The sequence below is a fragment of the Castor canadensis genome, chromosome 2, assembly GCF_047511655.1.
Source record: "Castor canadensis chromosome 2, mCasCan1.hap1v2, whole genome shotgun sequence".
Taxonomy (NCBI): Eukaryota; Metazoa; Chordata; class Mammalia; order Rodentia; family Castoridae; genus Castor; species Castor canadensis.
Window position 1 is genome coordinate 54,449,930 of NC_133387.1, and position 13,652 is coordinate 54,463,581.

Genomic DNA, 13,652 nt, shown 5'->3' on the forward strand with positions numbered 1-13,652 from the left:
CAAGGGGGACTACAATATTAGGGAAATATTTGTTGTCCTGAAAAACCACCATATTTTAAATTTTCTAAATACTTTCTTATAGCTGTCCTTAGAACTGTCCTTTTGTTCCCCCTGTTGTTGGCACATTCATTGTGGAAAACAAAAAGATTAAGGCAGGATAAAAAAGGGGATCCCTTTTTTTTAGGAAGGAAGAAATGAGCTGAAAAATCTGACTTAGAAAAATGAGTGCAAAAGGAATTAAGAGACTCTGCTAGCAACACAGGTGCCTGCAGGGAGATGGTATTGAGCCAAGTTAGAAATCTTTCATGGAGCTCCAACCCCGGGGAGGGAAGATGGATATGAATAATAGGAGAAAAACCGTTTTGTAGAAACACTCAGGCTTTCTCCTCACTTCTAAATCAACTTCTATGTTACTTTTTCTAAAACTGACAGTGGTCATTTCAGTTAGCCTTAAAAATATTTTTAATGTAAATTACATTTCATTTCATCAGAGTAAAAAGTTCCCTCGAGTCACAACAACCTCTCTCACCTTTATGAAGACATTTTCTCCTCTGATACCTGCTCCCTAACACACAGCACTCTCTCCAAATCCTTTACCTATTTCCAAACTTCATCCTTAACTCACACCCCGTTACTTTTTATCCATATTCCTACAGCCTCTGTGAACATAATTAGACTTTGAGACAATCACATATATACAATTCATTGAGTAGTAACAGTTAATGCCAGACCAAAGTCAATACTGTTTAATGGGTGCCTCTCTCCACACCCAACCTTAAGGTGTAGGGCTCCAATCCAAAGATGAGTTGGAATGCTCATATACAGTGGTTTAGAAATAATCTGAGCCAATAAAAATAGACATTCACTGGCCATAGATGATGATTTCATACAAAACAAATAATTTAACAAAAAATACTGTCAGAGTTAATGATATTGATAAATAGTCATAATCTTTCATTGGTGATACAATAAATCACTCTCTACAATAATATCTATTTTTACCTTTTTGTTTTGTTTTTTTTTTTTAGACAGTATCTCCCTATATTGCTCAGACTGGCTGGAACTTGTTCTGTAGCTCAGGCTGGAATCAAACTCATACTCCTCTTGACTCAGTCTCCTGAGTACTGGGATTACAGGTGTGTATTACTATGCCCACCTATTTTTACCTTTTGACCCCTAAGAAATCTGCTCCCTTTTCCAATGTTACATGTTCTAGGATTTACCATTTCTCTCCTCATGTTCTAAAACTTGCACTAGGGCAACTTTCTGAGATGTTCATTCAAAGAATAGGCTTTGGACAGGAGTGTGTCATTACATTTTTGCCCAATGCAACAGACATTATAGAGAATTATGCAAATGCATAACTAAATTTGAGAGAAATACCTAAAGGGTCTTCAAGTAAACTACCATTTCAATTTAAGGATTAAAGACTATAAAGGAGTAATTACTAGGAATCTCCAATGAATTAGATATGTATATAAAAAGGACAAATAAAATACATTTCAATTTTTAAGGCCACCCTATTTTACATAATATAGAACACATGATACATAGTACGGTCAAAGAGTTGGCTCTAAAGTTAGATTTGAATTATAGCTCCACTACTCTTTGTTGCATTACTTTGCATACACTATGTAACCTCTCTGTGCTTTACCTTCTGTAAGGCAGAAGAATAGTTATGTTCATAATCACAGGTTGTCTTGAGAATAAAATATATATAAATTTGTGTATCTGATACATCATTTAGCAATAAAAGTTGGTTATTTCCATTATTAGTATCATAATATGTTCCTATAGAACTAGCTGCTTTGAGTTCTAAGACAAAAATGGTAGCTAACAATAAAACAGAAAACTTCATAGTTTAACCTCTGTTGCCACTATTCATCATTTCTGGTTTCCTTTGTCTTGCAAATCCAAAGTCATAGTTATCCCATGCTTCTGTTTGAAACTTTCCATAATAAGCCATTTTCTTGCCCTAGGGGTATAGCTCAGTGGTAGAATATGTGCCTAGCATGTGCAAGGCCCTGGGTTCAATTTGCAGCACTAAAAAAATTAATAAATGGTTGGCTGTGGTGGTGAGTGTCTGCAATCCTAGCACTTGGGAAGCTGAGGCAGGCGGATTATGAGTTCAAGCTTTGCATGGGCTACGTAGTGAGACCCTGTCTCAAAAGAAAAAAGAGAGAGAAAAAGAAAGAAAAAGACCAAAACAATAAATAAATAAATAAGTAAAAGTTTTTAAAGTTTTATTTTTGGTTAAAACCCAATTGTCTTCAGGATATCTTTTGAATAGGACATTGTAATTTATGTTGGTTGTTGATAACAGAGTCCAACTAGAATTTAAAAACCTTTAATACATTAATATAGGTAAATGGAAAAATTACAAACATGGGCTTTATGGGAAACGAACTTAAGAAAATGTTCATGATGTGTTACAGAGTTTGTTAAAAAAACAAGCAAGCTATAATATCATAGATATGGTACTATGTAAAAAATATATAATATGTTGAGACAAACATTAAAAGTAAATACAACAAAATGAAAACAAAGCTTATCTCTCAGTAATGAGTGTAAAGGTGATTGTTTTCTGTTTTTGTTAAGAGTTTTCTTTGATCACATGTTTTCTAAAATGAGGATGTGTCAAATTTATAATTGGTAATAGAAAACAACTATGAACAAATGGCATTTTAATTTGGATAAGACAGAATAGGTCGTCAGAACACTTTAGGAGAAATACACACTTGGCCAAAGCTCACTTCTCTAAACACTGAGCAGAAAGAGGTCCTACACTTGGGTACTTTTGGTGTCCTATGTCCTAAGATTACATCAGCAGCAGACTGGGAAAACACATATTCTTCTGCCTGTAGCTGGAGCAGGCTTTTATATGTGCGTCAATCTTTTCAGAGCTGATCTGTCATAGCCAGTATCCCAAGATTTTCATCCCCAGGTATTTAAAACTCCCTGGATCGTCCCTGTAGATCTAATGATTTTACATTTTACCAGGAAAGAGTCTTTCACACACAAATGCAAAGCCATACGCTACCCTGGGCTCAAGATTCTACCTCTTCATTCTCAGTGCTAGCATTAAAACCTGAAGAAATTATTTTATGTGACATAATCTAAAGAAGAATTACTTGCAGCTATATAAATCTTCAAAGCGTAAGTCCACCAATTCCTATAGTGGAAGAATTCTTTTTCTGGTAGCAAAAAAGTTTTTTTTTTTTTTCACAAGAAGGTGATAAACTTTCTTAATAAATTATATTTTTAAACACTCCAAACTGCATATTATTAATACCAATGAAAATTAAAATCATGAGGAGTAGTATTTAAAAGGTTCTTAAAATTTTCTCCTAAAGGAAAGAAAATTTCACTTACGTGAATTTCCACAGTCTTGCCTCCTTGGTCAATGTGTCTTTCTACGTAATCAGAAGATAGCAGATCACTGCAATAACAGAAAGAAATGATGATTACAGAGGACCCTGGGGCTGGAGCTGCAGTTCAGTGGCCAAGCTTCTGCCTAGGATGTTTCAGGCCCTGAGTTTGACCCCAGAAACCACAAACACAAAAATTTTTTTTTTAAATAAAGAGGACCCTGAAAATATAAAACATGAAAATTGGTATCCAGTGCACACATATCTGCTTCAAGAGTCCTCCAGTCCAGATTTGTTTTAAAACAAAATCAACACTGTACAGAGAGAAAGAGAGGGGAACCCACAGGAGAGAGTACCAGCGTTTCTAGAAAGGTTCCACGTTGGACCTGTTAGGCCCTCACCTAGCACAGCTGATTCACCAGATTCAGCCATCAGTTCTGGGAATCCGCCATTCGCATGGCATTATTACTAAGACATTTTATTCTTAACTTTTGTTACTTTAGCATTTTGTCAAAAGTTTTAATTGGTTACAGTATCTTACCATTTTTTTACGTATTATATGTAGTATTTTTGATATAGTAAAATACTAGTTGCCATCACACACACACACAAAACATGAGGCAAAGAAAGTTAAAAGAAATGAAAAATAATATACCATCAGTATTTTAAAATGTTTCTTTTGAAATCACTTCTAAGCAACAATCTTCTTGAATAATTTTAAATGTTCACATAATCTTAAATACACTTCTCAATTCCATGTATGTGAAAAATTCTCCCTTTTAATGGAGATGCCTCGAGACCCAACTTCCATAAAAAGTCTTTAATTTTTAAAGCACTAAAATATAAATAAAATTATCATTAATAAGTAAAAGAGAATACAAGAAGCTATAAATTCCCAATGTTATTCTATTTATAGACATTGAGCTAACTAAATAAAAAGATTTTTAAATGCTCTATAGGTCATGAAGCCAAAACCACTCCAATCACAAAACAGTGAGTTTCTGAGCACATAGCCAATCATCCCACCATGCCTACAGTTGCTTGAATGTAAACAGAATGTGCAGCAAGCACTCACTAATGCAGGCACCAAATGCTGCAGTGTCTGATGTCTCTACTACCATTTAGGAAACTAATTACCATCTAATCCATGCTTCATCTGTCTTTGGAATACATCTTCCTGCTAACTTTGTTTGGGAACCAGCAAGGATACTCTAAACTACAAGTTGCAGAAAATACAACTAAAAGTATCTTAAGCAATGAAGACATTTGTCATCTTACTTCTTGTAAGGAATTCCAGGGCAAGTGTAATGTGAATTTGCAGTGAATATTCAGTTCTGTTAGATGAATAAATCTGAGGTTTATAAAATATAGGCAAACCCTTCAAGACATGTTAAGTATACCCAAATATAGGCAGAATTCACAGGATATTCTTATTTCATAAATAAAAAGATCATATTACCCACTGATAGAAGGACTTGGATGATCAAGAGATAAATAATATTTGTGAGGCACCTAAGTAATAAATGTTCATGATAGGGCTCCAGAGGGGCTCATGTGATAAGAGCACCTAGACAGAAAGCATGAGGCCCTGAGTTCAAACTCCAGTACTGCCAAAAAAAAATGTTTATGATATACTAAATATATAGGAGGCATTAAATATCCACAATGCACTTAAACTTTAATAACTTACATGTTATTAAATAAGCACCTTGTGAAGATTAAAATATTCTGGGTTTTTTTTTAAAGCCTTGTATTTCTTTAAAAGGGTATGCAATTTTTCACACAAATAAAATGCTACTAGCATTCATCTTCTCAATTTTCTTTTGCTATAATTACCTTACATGGCCATGCCCAAGTCAATCCTTGGGCAAGGAAATTTGTCTCTGAATAATCAAGATTCTCCTTCCTGTCCTCCCTTGAACATTATATTACTCAAAGAGAGTTAAACAGGGCAACCTATCTATCTCATCCCCTCTTACTCTACAGGAGCTTCCATCTCTTTTGCTTAGATAAACTTCTTATCTTTAGGGAGGGAGGGTAGTGGAGAGGATATCTGTCGTACTTCTTTCTTGGGTATGTCACATATTTCAAAAATGTCTAAGGACTTCTGACAAAATAGTAAAGCTGCCTAGTAAAGACCTGCCTCAGGCAAAATCGGCAATTGCTCCAGTATCCACATCACATCCTGCTAACCAAGCCCCACTCCAAATAGCAGAGGTACCAGACAGATTTTTGCAAAAGACTGTGCCCTAGCCTTGTTACCTGTCTGAAACAACTTCCCCAGATGTGGAAGAGAAACACTACCATATAAAGGCAGTGTTCATTAGCACAGCCAGCCAGGTTCTTTCTCTTGGGAATATGAACTGATAAATTAAAAAAAAAAAAAAAAAAAGATTCAGCTTATGAAGGAAAGAGAAGCAGAAAAAAATAAACAGATAACTAAGAGAAACTGAGTTGGATAAGTGGTGAACACCAGGGTGAAAGTCCCAAATATCTGCTGCTGAAATCCATGGATTCAGCATCCTGAGTGCTGAGTATCTGGGGTGTGATCCCCATCATTTTCTCATGAGAACATTCCCATTATCGAGCTAGCATGAATGAAATTAAAAGCACCTAAGTAAAACACTCCTTAGAGGAATAGTAGTTATAGCAGCAGTAATAACAATAATAATTTCTTAAAAATAACTTTTCAGTCTTCCAGGCTTTCAAAGTTCAAGGGAACATTTTCCTTTGAATTATAAAATCTAGAAATTAAGTGAGTCTGAGTCACCACAGGAATATAATTACAACAAAGAAAATCTCTGTACTCAGGAATTATGCAGCTATTTCACCCAAGCCTCTATATCTACAACTGTTGCTAGAAAAGGCTCCATGTAATTTAAAACAAAAACAACCCATGCAATTTGGTTTTGTTTGTTTGCAGTATTGTGAAAGTATGCTAAGTATTGTTATTTTAATTAGGTTTAATTGTGGCATTTAAAATGCCATAATTCCTTCTACTGAGCCATAAAATTATCCTTACCACCATGAAGTTACCTAAGTAAACTCTCTTGAAACCTCCTGAAGTAGAGATAATCAAAATTACCTTATGTCCTTTCCCTTACAACATCATTATTGTTAAGTAATGTCCTTTCCCTTACAACATCATTATTGTTAAGTAATGTTAACATTAAATTATAATCAAATAATTTTAAATGTAGGAAAACAGAAAAGCTCCCTAGCACATAGAAAACTTTGAAATATAAAAGTAAAAATAATTTTCAATCATATTCTAGAAGCCACTTATTTTTTAAATGCAGTAAGAGAGTTTTTTCATATTAGGAATGTATTCTAATATGAGCCCTCCTTTTTATTTACATGATATAATGACTTCTGCTTGGAGTAAGTAACACAAATACAAGGTAAATATTGTCTTTTATTTTTCTTGGCACTGGGGTTTGAACTTAAGCCCTCACACTTGCTAGGCAGGCAATTAGAGGCAACTAGTACAGTACAAAGGTTTGGGAGTTAAAAACAAATATTTGATTTTTCCATCCAAGCTCTGCAATTTACCAGCTGTATAGCTTTGATTAAGTTATTTCATCCTTAAGTATACGTATTGAAAGCTGTTGAAAATGGGGGGTGGGAGGAGGTAAAAGGGTAAGAGAGAGTGATGGAAGGGGTTGAACAGACCAAAGTAAAGTATACCCACAGTGGGGATACATTGAGAAACCCCTTTGAACATTAACTTAAATATTATCAAAGGACTATAAAATAGGTACGGGGGGAGGGTTACTATGTGGAGGGGGGAGGAGGAGTGAGGTGAGGGTACATGGTTGATGGACTTCATATACTTCATGAAATTGAGTAAAGAAAACTTTTGCAATTGATTTAAGTGGGGCAGGGAGGGAGTTGAGGGGGAGAGATGATGGGTATGACATAACTAATGTACAATATAAACCTAATTGGAATTGTCATTGTGAATCCACCCTGTACAATGAATATATCCTAATAAAAATTTATTTTAAAAAAGTTATTTCACCTTTATGAACATAATTTGCCCATGTCTAAAATGGAGGTCATGAAGTTGACGTGGTGGTAAACCAGAATGTGAGTGATTTCACTTATCCCACTCTTTATTCACCATCTCCTAGTTCCCATCTTTCTCTACAATTCTCACTCAAACTGTCTTGGTTGGATCTTTTAAGCCATTTCCCTATCTTTTTTTTTTGCTGCCATTGACCTCTGTCTTATCCACTTAAACCAGTTTATATTCCATAATCCATCATGATAATTCCTCTTCATACACTTCTTATGCCCTCTGTCTCCATTAGGGTGAGTTGGACAAACTTTAACCATGGTCAAACTTCACTCTTCTACAAATCAAACCTAACTCCAAGAAACAGAACACATCTGATTGAACACAGGGTCAATTTATGACCATAGTTATCAACTGATCCCTCTGGAAAATACTCCCCATAACCCTATTACATTTTTCCAATTAGTTTACTCTGAGAAGATCCTTCCAAAACTTCTTTCCCTCAAATCATCAAGTGGTCCTTCATCACTACTCCTTTTTATTTATTTACTTGTTTTTTGCCATGCTGAGATTTGAACCTGATAGCCTCACTTCAATATTCGCTGAGAAAATAGAAACAGAAAAAGATGACTAGGCTTTTCAGTCTACCTATCCCCCTGTTACTGAAACAATCTCTACTAGAATGTCAACAGGCATCTCAAACTGAATACATCTAATTCATAACTCTCCTAGCCAAATCCCAACATTTAATTCTATATTGAAAATGTATCCTAGTAATAACTTTACAGTGAAGATAACTGGAGACATCTCCTTAACCAAGTGATCACACTTAGTATCACTAATAATGGAAAAAAACAAAATCATGTGCATTTGATATATCATTTCACTGAGGAGGACAAAAGCAAATGTTTTATTAGGTACTTTTGTTATGAAAAGCTTATCAGAAGAAAAGAATTTGGAAAATGGAAGCTTTAAGAATCCAAATTTAATTATTTTATTTAAGAGAAATAAGAAAATTTAAAGCTTAGAAAGTTTTTTTTTTTAAGGAAAATGCTCTTCTCATTCTCTCCATTGTATGAATCTCCTCACCTCCACCACTGAGGTCTTGTTGACAATCCTCACTATGGACCTTTATACCACTGAGAATCAGCCATCCATTCTTTAGCTCCTTTTTATGTCAAAATTGTTACCTATTTCCTGAGCTTGAATTTAAAATTCATATTTTTCATGCTAAATTGAAATGAAACTGCAAAAGGGTAATAAAATAGCTTTTCCACAATCTACTTTTGGGTGTAAGTTTCATTTTATTACTTCCAATCCTCTAATTCTTTTTTTTTTTTTTATCATTTTTACATTTACTCACATATGTATACATTGTTTGGGCCACCTCCCCCCGCCACACACCCCACCCCACTTCCGGGCAGAACCTGTTCCGCCCTCTTGTTCTCCAATTTTGTTGAAGAGAAAACATAAGAGATAATAAGAAAGACATAGTGTTTTTGCTAGTTTGAGATAAAGATAGTTATATAGAGAGACTCCTAGCATTGCTTCCATGCACATATGTATTACAACTCATATTGGTTCATCTCTACCAGACCTTTTTACTACTTCCTAATTCCCGTCCCACAGTGGCCTCTGCCAGTTTAAGATCACTATATTCACTTATATACAGTAAGCACATCAACCACATTCCAGTTTTAGGTTTCCTTCCCTTGCCCTATTCCTCCATGTGTGGTCTCCCCTTAGTGTGTACCCATGTCCAATAATAGTACTGCATTTGTTTTAGATCTATAATCTGCAAATGAGGGAGAACATGTGATTTTTGGCCTTCTGAGCCTGACTAGCTTCACTTAAGATGATGTACTCTACTTCCAACCATTTACTTGCAAATGACAAAATTTCATTCTTCTTTGTGGCTGAGTAAAATTCCATTATACAGAAATACCACATTTTCTTAATCCATTTGTTGGTAGTGGGGCATCTTGGCTGTTTCTATAGCTTGGCTATCCAACCTTCCAATTCTTAAATCAATTTTCATTGTGCCACAAGTGAGGTTATTTTTATTATGTTCTACTGAGGAAGTCACAATCTGATGAAAAGCTTCAGGGAGCTTTTAGTATATATGTTAGTGCTAGGTACTTAACAGGCACTATTATTAATCCTAGCTCTATGGAAGCAGATGGTGGGACCCACCTCTTTATGGGACACTGGGTCAGGAGTTAAGCATTGTTAAAGCACTGTTGATTCACTGTTTCTGATAATCAATTAGTGTAAGCACACTTTTGAAGGCTTATTTTTCCTTCAAATGTGTAACTTCCTAATTGGCAACTGCCTTGAGCAAAAGGCTGCCAGTCAAGGTACCAGACAACTCTCATGCCAGCACAAGACACTCTTAACCAAAATCAAGGCTTAGGCTCCCAAAAGCACTGCCACAGCAAACAGCTTGCAACAGACTTTTTGCTACCACAAACCTTAGAAAACTATGGATGATCTGATAGCCATTCCCACTCAGGCCAGAGGGATAAAACTTGCTGGTGAACCAGCAGAAGACTTGGGACTGGTGTAAACACAGTCCTTCATTTGCATAAGGGCTTCCAAGACTGATGACAAGGATTGAACCATGATTGGTACAGCTATCCTTGCCACACCCCCTTTCTAGGTATATAAACAGACTGCTCAACTCATTTGGTGAGCAACCAGGAGACACCCTTCTACACTGCCCCCTGATTTTGCAACAGCAGTTCCAACAAAGACTTCTCACAAGTGGTCTTCCTTGCCTACTTTTGGTTGTCATCATTAGTAGAACAGCTGATATGGTAACATGAAGAGAAGAAGAAACCCTGGGGAAGCCAGAAGTAGTAGTGACAGCAGAAGAGCTGACAGCAGCAATCAGAGCTACAGTAAAAGGGGTGCTTCCATGACCACAGAACTGTCAGCAGGAACAGCCTCAGGCCAAGCATGGCCATCAAGCCTGTGGCAGCACAGTCAGCAATAGCAGTAGCAGGCAACAAGAGCAACAGCAAGACTAGCAAGCAGTTCCTCTGGTAGTCAGAGCCATTGACAGGAACAGCTAGCAATGGTGGAAGCCAAGGCAAAAACAAAGGTGGAATACCTGAAGTCCCCCTGGAGACAACCTGACAAGGGCAAATCTTTGTGGCAAGCAGCTGTGAAAGTGGAAGTGAAATGGATATTGACCATTCCCACTAATGGCAGGGAGACCAAAAGTAACATTGGCCAGCAGCAGCAAAAAGTGAAATTGACATTGGGGAATTAGGATTCCCCAAAAGTACAAGCCAGCTATAATACTTTAGGCTTTGGGCTGGCCTCAGAAGACCTGGGTCACTGCCCTAGCTGTCAAAGACCTTGGATCCACCTCCCCTCACCACACCCCCTAGGCCTGTTATCCTGAGCTGCTGCCCTAGTTGTGAAAGGGCCATGGCTGACTGCTGCTGTCTGTTATCATCCACTGCTTGTAAACACCAGCTGAAGGCCCAGAATAACTGGGGCAGCTTCTCCTTGCCCACCCATGATTTCAGTCGGGGTAGAGCAGAAGGATCCAGCCATCTAGTTTGTGACATTATATACAGATTGCTTATTCCTAAAAAGCAAAGATGTCCAAGCGTGGCTTTATACTAGAATCACAAGATTCAAAAACAAAAACAAAAAAACTCAAGTCCTTCCAAGCCTACCAAATCAGAATATCCTAAATTTATTCTAATATACCACAAAATGTCACCAGGACATGAAAGTATAATAAACAGTTTATAAATATCTTAGTAAAATTCTATTAAAATATAATTGTGTGTTGGTATATTCTGATCATTGTGATTCATTATTGCTTTGAAAGCCAAAGATACCAGGGAACATACAATAGCAAAGCAATTAAAAGGAGTCACTGGAGAAACATGGCAGATATTCAAAAGAGGCAGACATGTTTTTCTCCGATATAGGTAAATCAAGAATCTTCTTTCTAGGAAGAAAGTTGCCAGACTTAATTCAAAATTGACTTAGATTTTATATGAGTATTCTAGAAATAAGGGATTTTGCTATTTTTAAAAAGTTAAACTGGGTATGGTGGTACACACCTGTAATACCAAAACTTGGAGGCTAAGGCAGCAGGATTCAGAGTTCAAGGCCAGTATGGGCTACATAGTGAGACCAGGTCTAAAAAAAAAAAAAGTTGAATTTTTGGGTGTGGTTCAAATAAATTATTTATATTCATTGAAAATTCAAATTTTTCTAATATTAATTACTTGAAAATTTTGGACTCATTGAGGCAGAACTAGCCTCAGATTTTCTCTATATATTGCCATCCACCAAATAAGCATTTTTATCTTCCTTTGTTTCCTTCCTCTCCACATCCATTTTATGGAAGTGAGACTATATCCCTTGACAAGACTCTGTCATTGGAAACTAAGAAGGGCTATGTGCTCAAAGTAACACTGCTCATTATTTGCAACAGAAAAGCTACTGAGTTTTGTATGTTGATTTTGTATCCTGCTACTTGGCCAAAGTGTTTACCAGATCTAAGAGGATTTGGAAGGAATAATTTGGGTATTTTAAGTAAAGGATCATATCATCTGCAAATAGTGATAATTTGACTTCTTCCTTTTCTATTTGTATCCTTTTTACTTTTTCTCTTGCCTTATTGCTCTGACTAAGAATTCAAGAACTATATTTAAATAAGAATGGAGAGAGTGGGTATCCTTGTCTCATTCCTGACTTTAGAGAAAATGGTTTCAATTTTTCCTCAGTATGATGTTGGTCATAGGTTTATCATAGATAGCCTTTATGGTGTTGAGGTATGCTCCTTCTATTCCTAGTTAACTCAAGGTTTTTAACAGGAAGAAATGTTGAATTTTGTAAATGTTTTTTTTCTACATCTATTGAGATGACCATGTGATTTCTGTCCTTGATTCTGTTTTATGTGGTGTATTATATTAATTACATTTTTTGATTTGCATACGTTGACCCACCTTTGCATCCCGGGAATGAAAACAACTTGATCATGGTGTATGATCTTACTAATGTGCTGTTGAATTTGGTTTGCAAGAATTTCATTGAGAATTTTTACATATAGACTCATCAAGGAAATTGGTCTGTAATTTTGTTTTTTTGTCATGTGTCTCCCAACAAAGAAAAGCCCAAGAACAGACTATCAGACTTTTAAAGAAGAGCTAACACCAAAGCTTTTGTCTTCTATTTGATCCAGTCCACTAGAGAGACTTTCACCTGAGTTTTATTTTATTTACCCAAGTTTTTGTTTCATTTTCAGTATTTCTGTAACTTTATTGAATTCCTTTTTCATATCTTATATCATCTTCTTTATCTAATTCTGCTTTTATTTTAGTCTTTCTGAAATTATTTCTGGAGTTTTTTCATGTCTTCTTTAACTTCATTGACCATACTTATAATTATTTCTTTTTAATTCTTTGAGATTTTATCCACTTCACTATCATTAATATTTGTTACTGTGGAGTTATTGAGTTTGGAATGAGTCATGTTGCCTTGTTATGGTTTTTGTGTTTTGTGTAAGGATTTGTATATCTGAGGCCTTATTTGTTAGTTGGAAGTTTTAATAGTCTTTCAGTTGAAATAGTATCAATGTGTAGGTATGACAGTGTAATGGCCAGGATGAAGTACTGTTTCTCACCACTGCAGTGGGGGTATGGTTCAGTAGCTAAGAGCACTGACCTGATGGCCACCACTGCTCAGATTGAGGAAAACTATCTGGAATCTCTTTTAGAAGAGTTGGTTGTACCTTTCTTGGCTGTTTTCACTATAGAAGCGTTCCCTCTTTGTGTACTGGAAGGTGCTGCTGGCTGAAGGGAGCTTTACAGCCTGTAGGTCAGGCAGGTCTCCACTTGCTCCACAAGTCACTTAATTTGTGTCCCCAGAAGCAGTAAGCATCCACGCCTAGTGATGACAACTAAATGCATCCAAGAGTGTGGGAAGCAAAGAGAGCACTGTTTTCTGTACTGAAATCAGTAGAACTGGATAGGTACTCTGCTTGATGGTTTTGATGTTTACAGATCCACCAGTTCACCAATGTGGGAAGGAGGAGAATGCTGTGGAATCACATGATTCAGAGGATCTGGAGCTTACACATGGCCATTAGCAAAATCCATCCCTTATCACCAATATTTTTTTGACTGTTTTACTGGAGAAGACCATCTTAGGTATTGTTTCTCTTGTAGCCCCCTTTAAGTGAAGGCTGTATATCTTTTTTTAATTATTGTTGTGCTTGGGGTATTTTGTGAATTCAT

General features: G+C 36.2%; 1 protein-coding gene across 13 annotated transcripts in view; it reads right to left on the reverse strand.

Moving 5' to 3' along the window:
- Window positions 1-13,652, reverse strand: part of Adam22 (ADAM metallopeptidase domain 22) — a 217,409-nt gene that overhangs the window by 104,131 nt on the left and 99,626 nt on the right. For all 13 annotated transcript variants that reach the window (XM_074064821.1, XM_074064820.1, XM_074064818.1 and 10 more), the window contains exon 4: window positions 3,373-3,439. In XM_074064821.1, coding sequence (XP_073920922.1) covers window positions 3,373-3,439 — 67 coding nt within the window. The remainder of the gene's footprint in view (window positions 1-3,372; window positions 3,440-13,652) is intronic.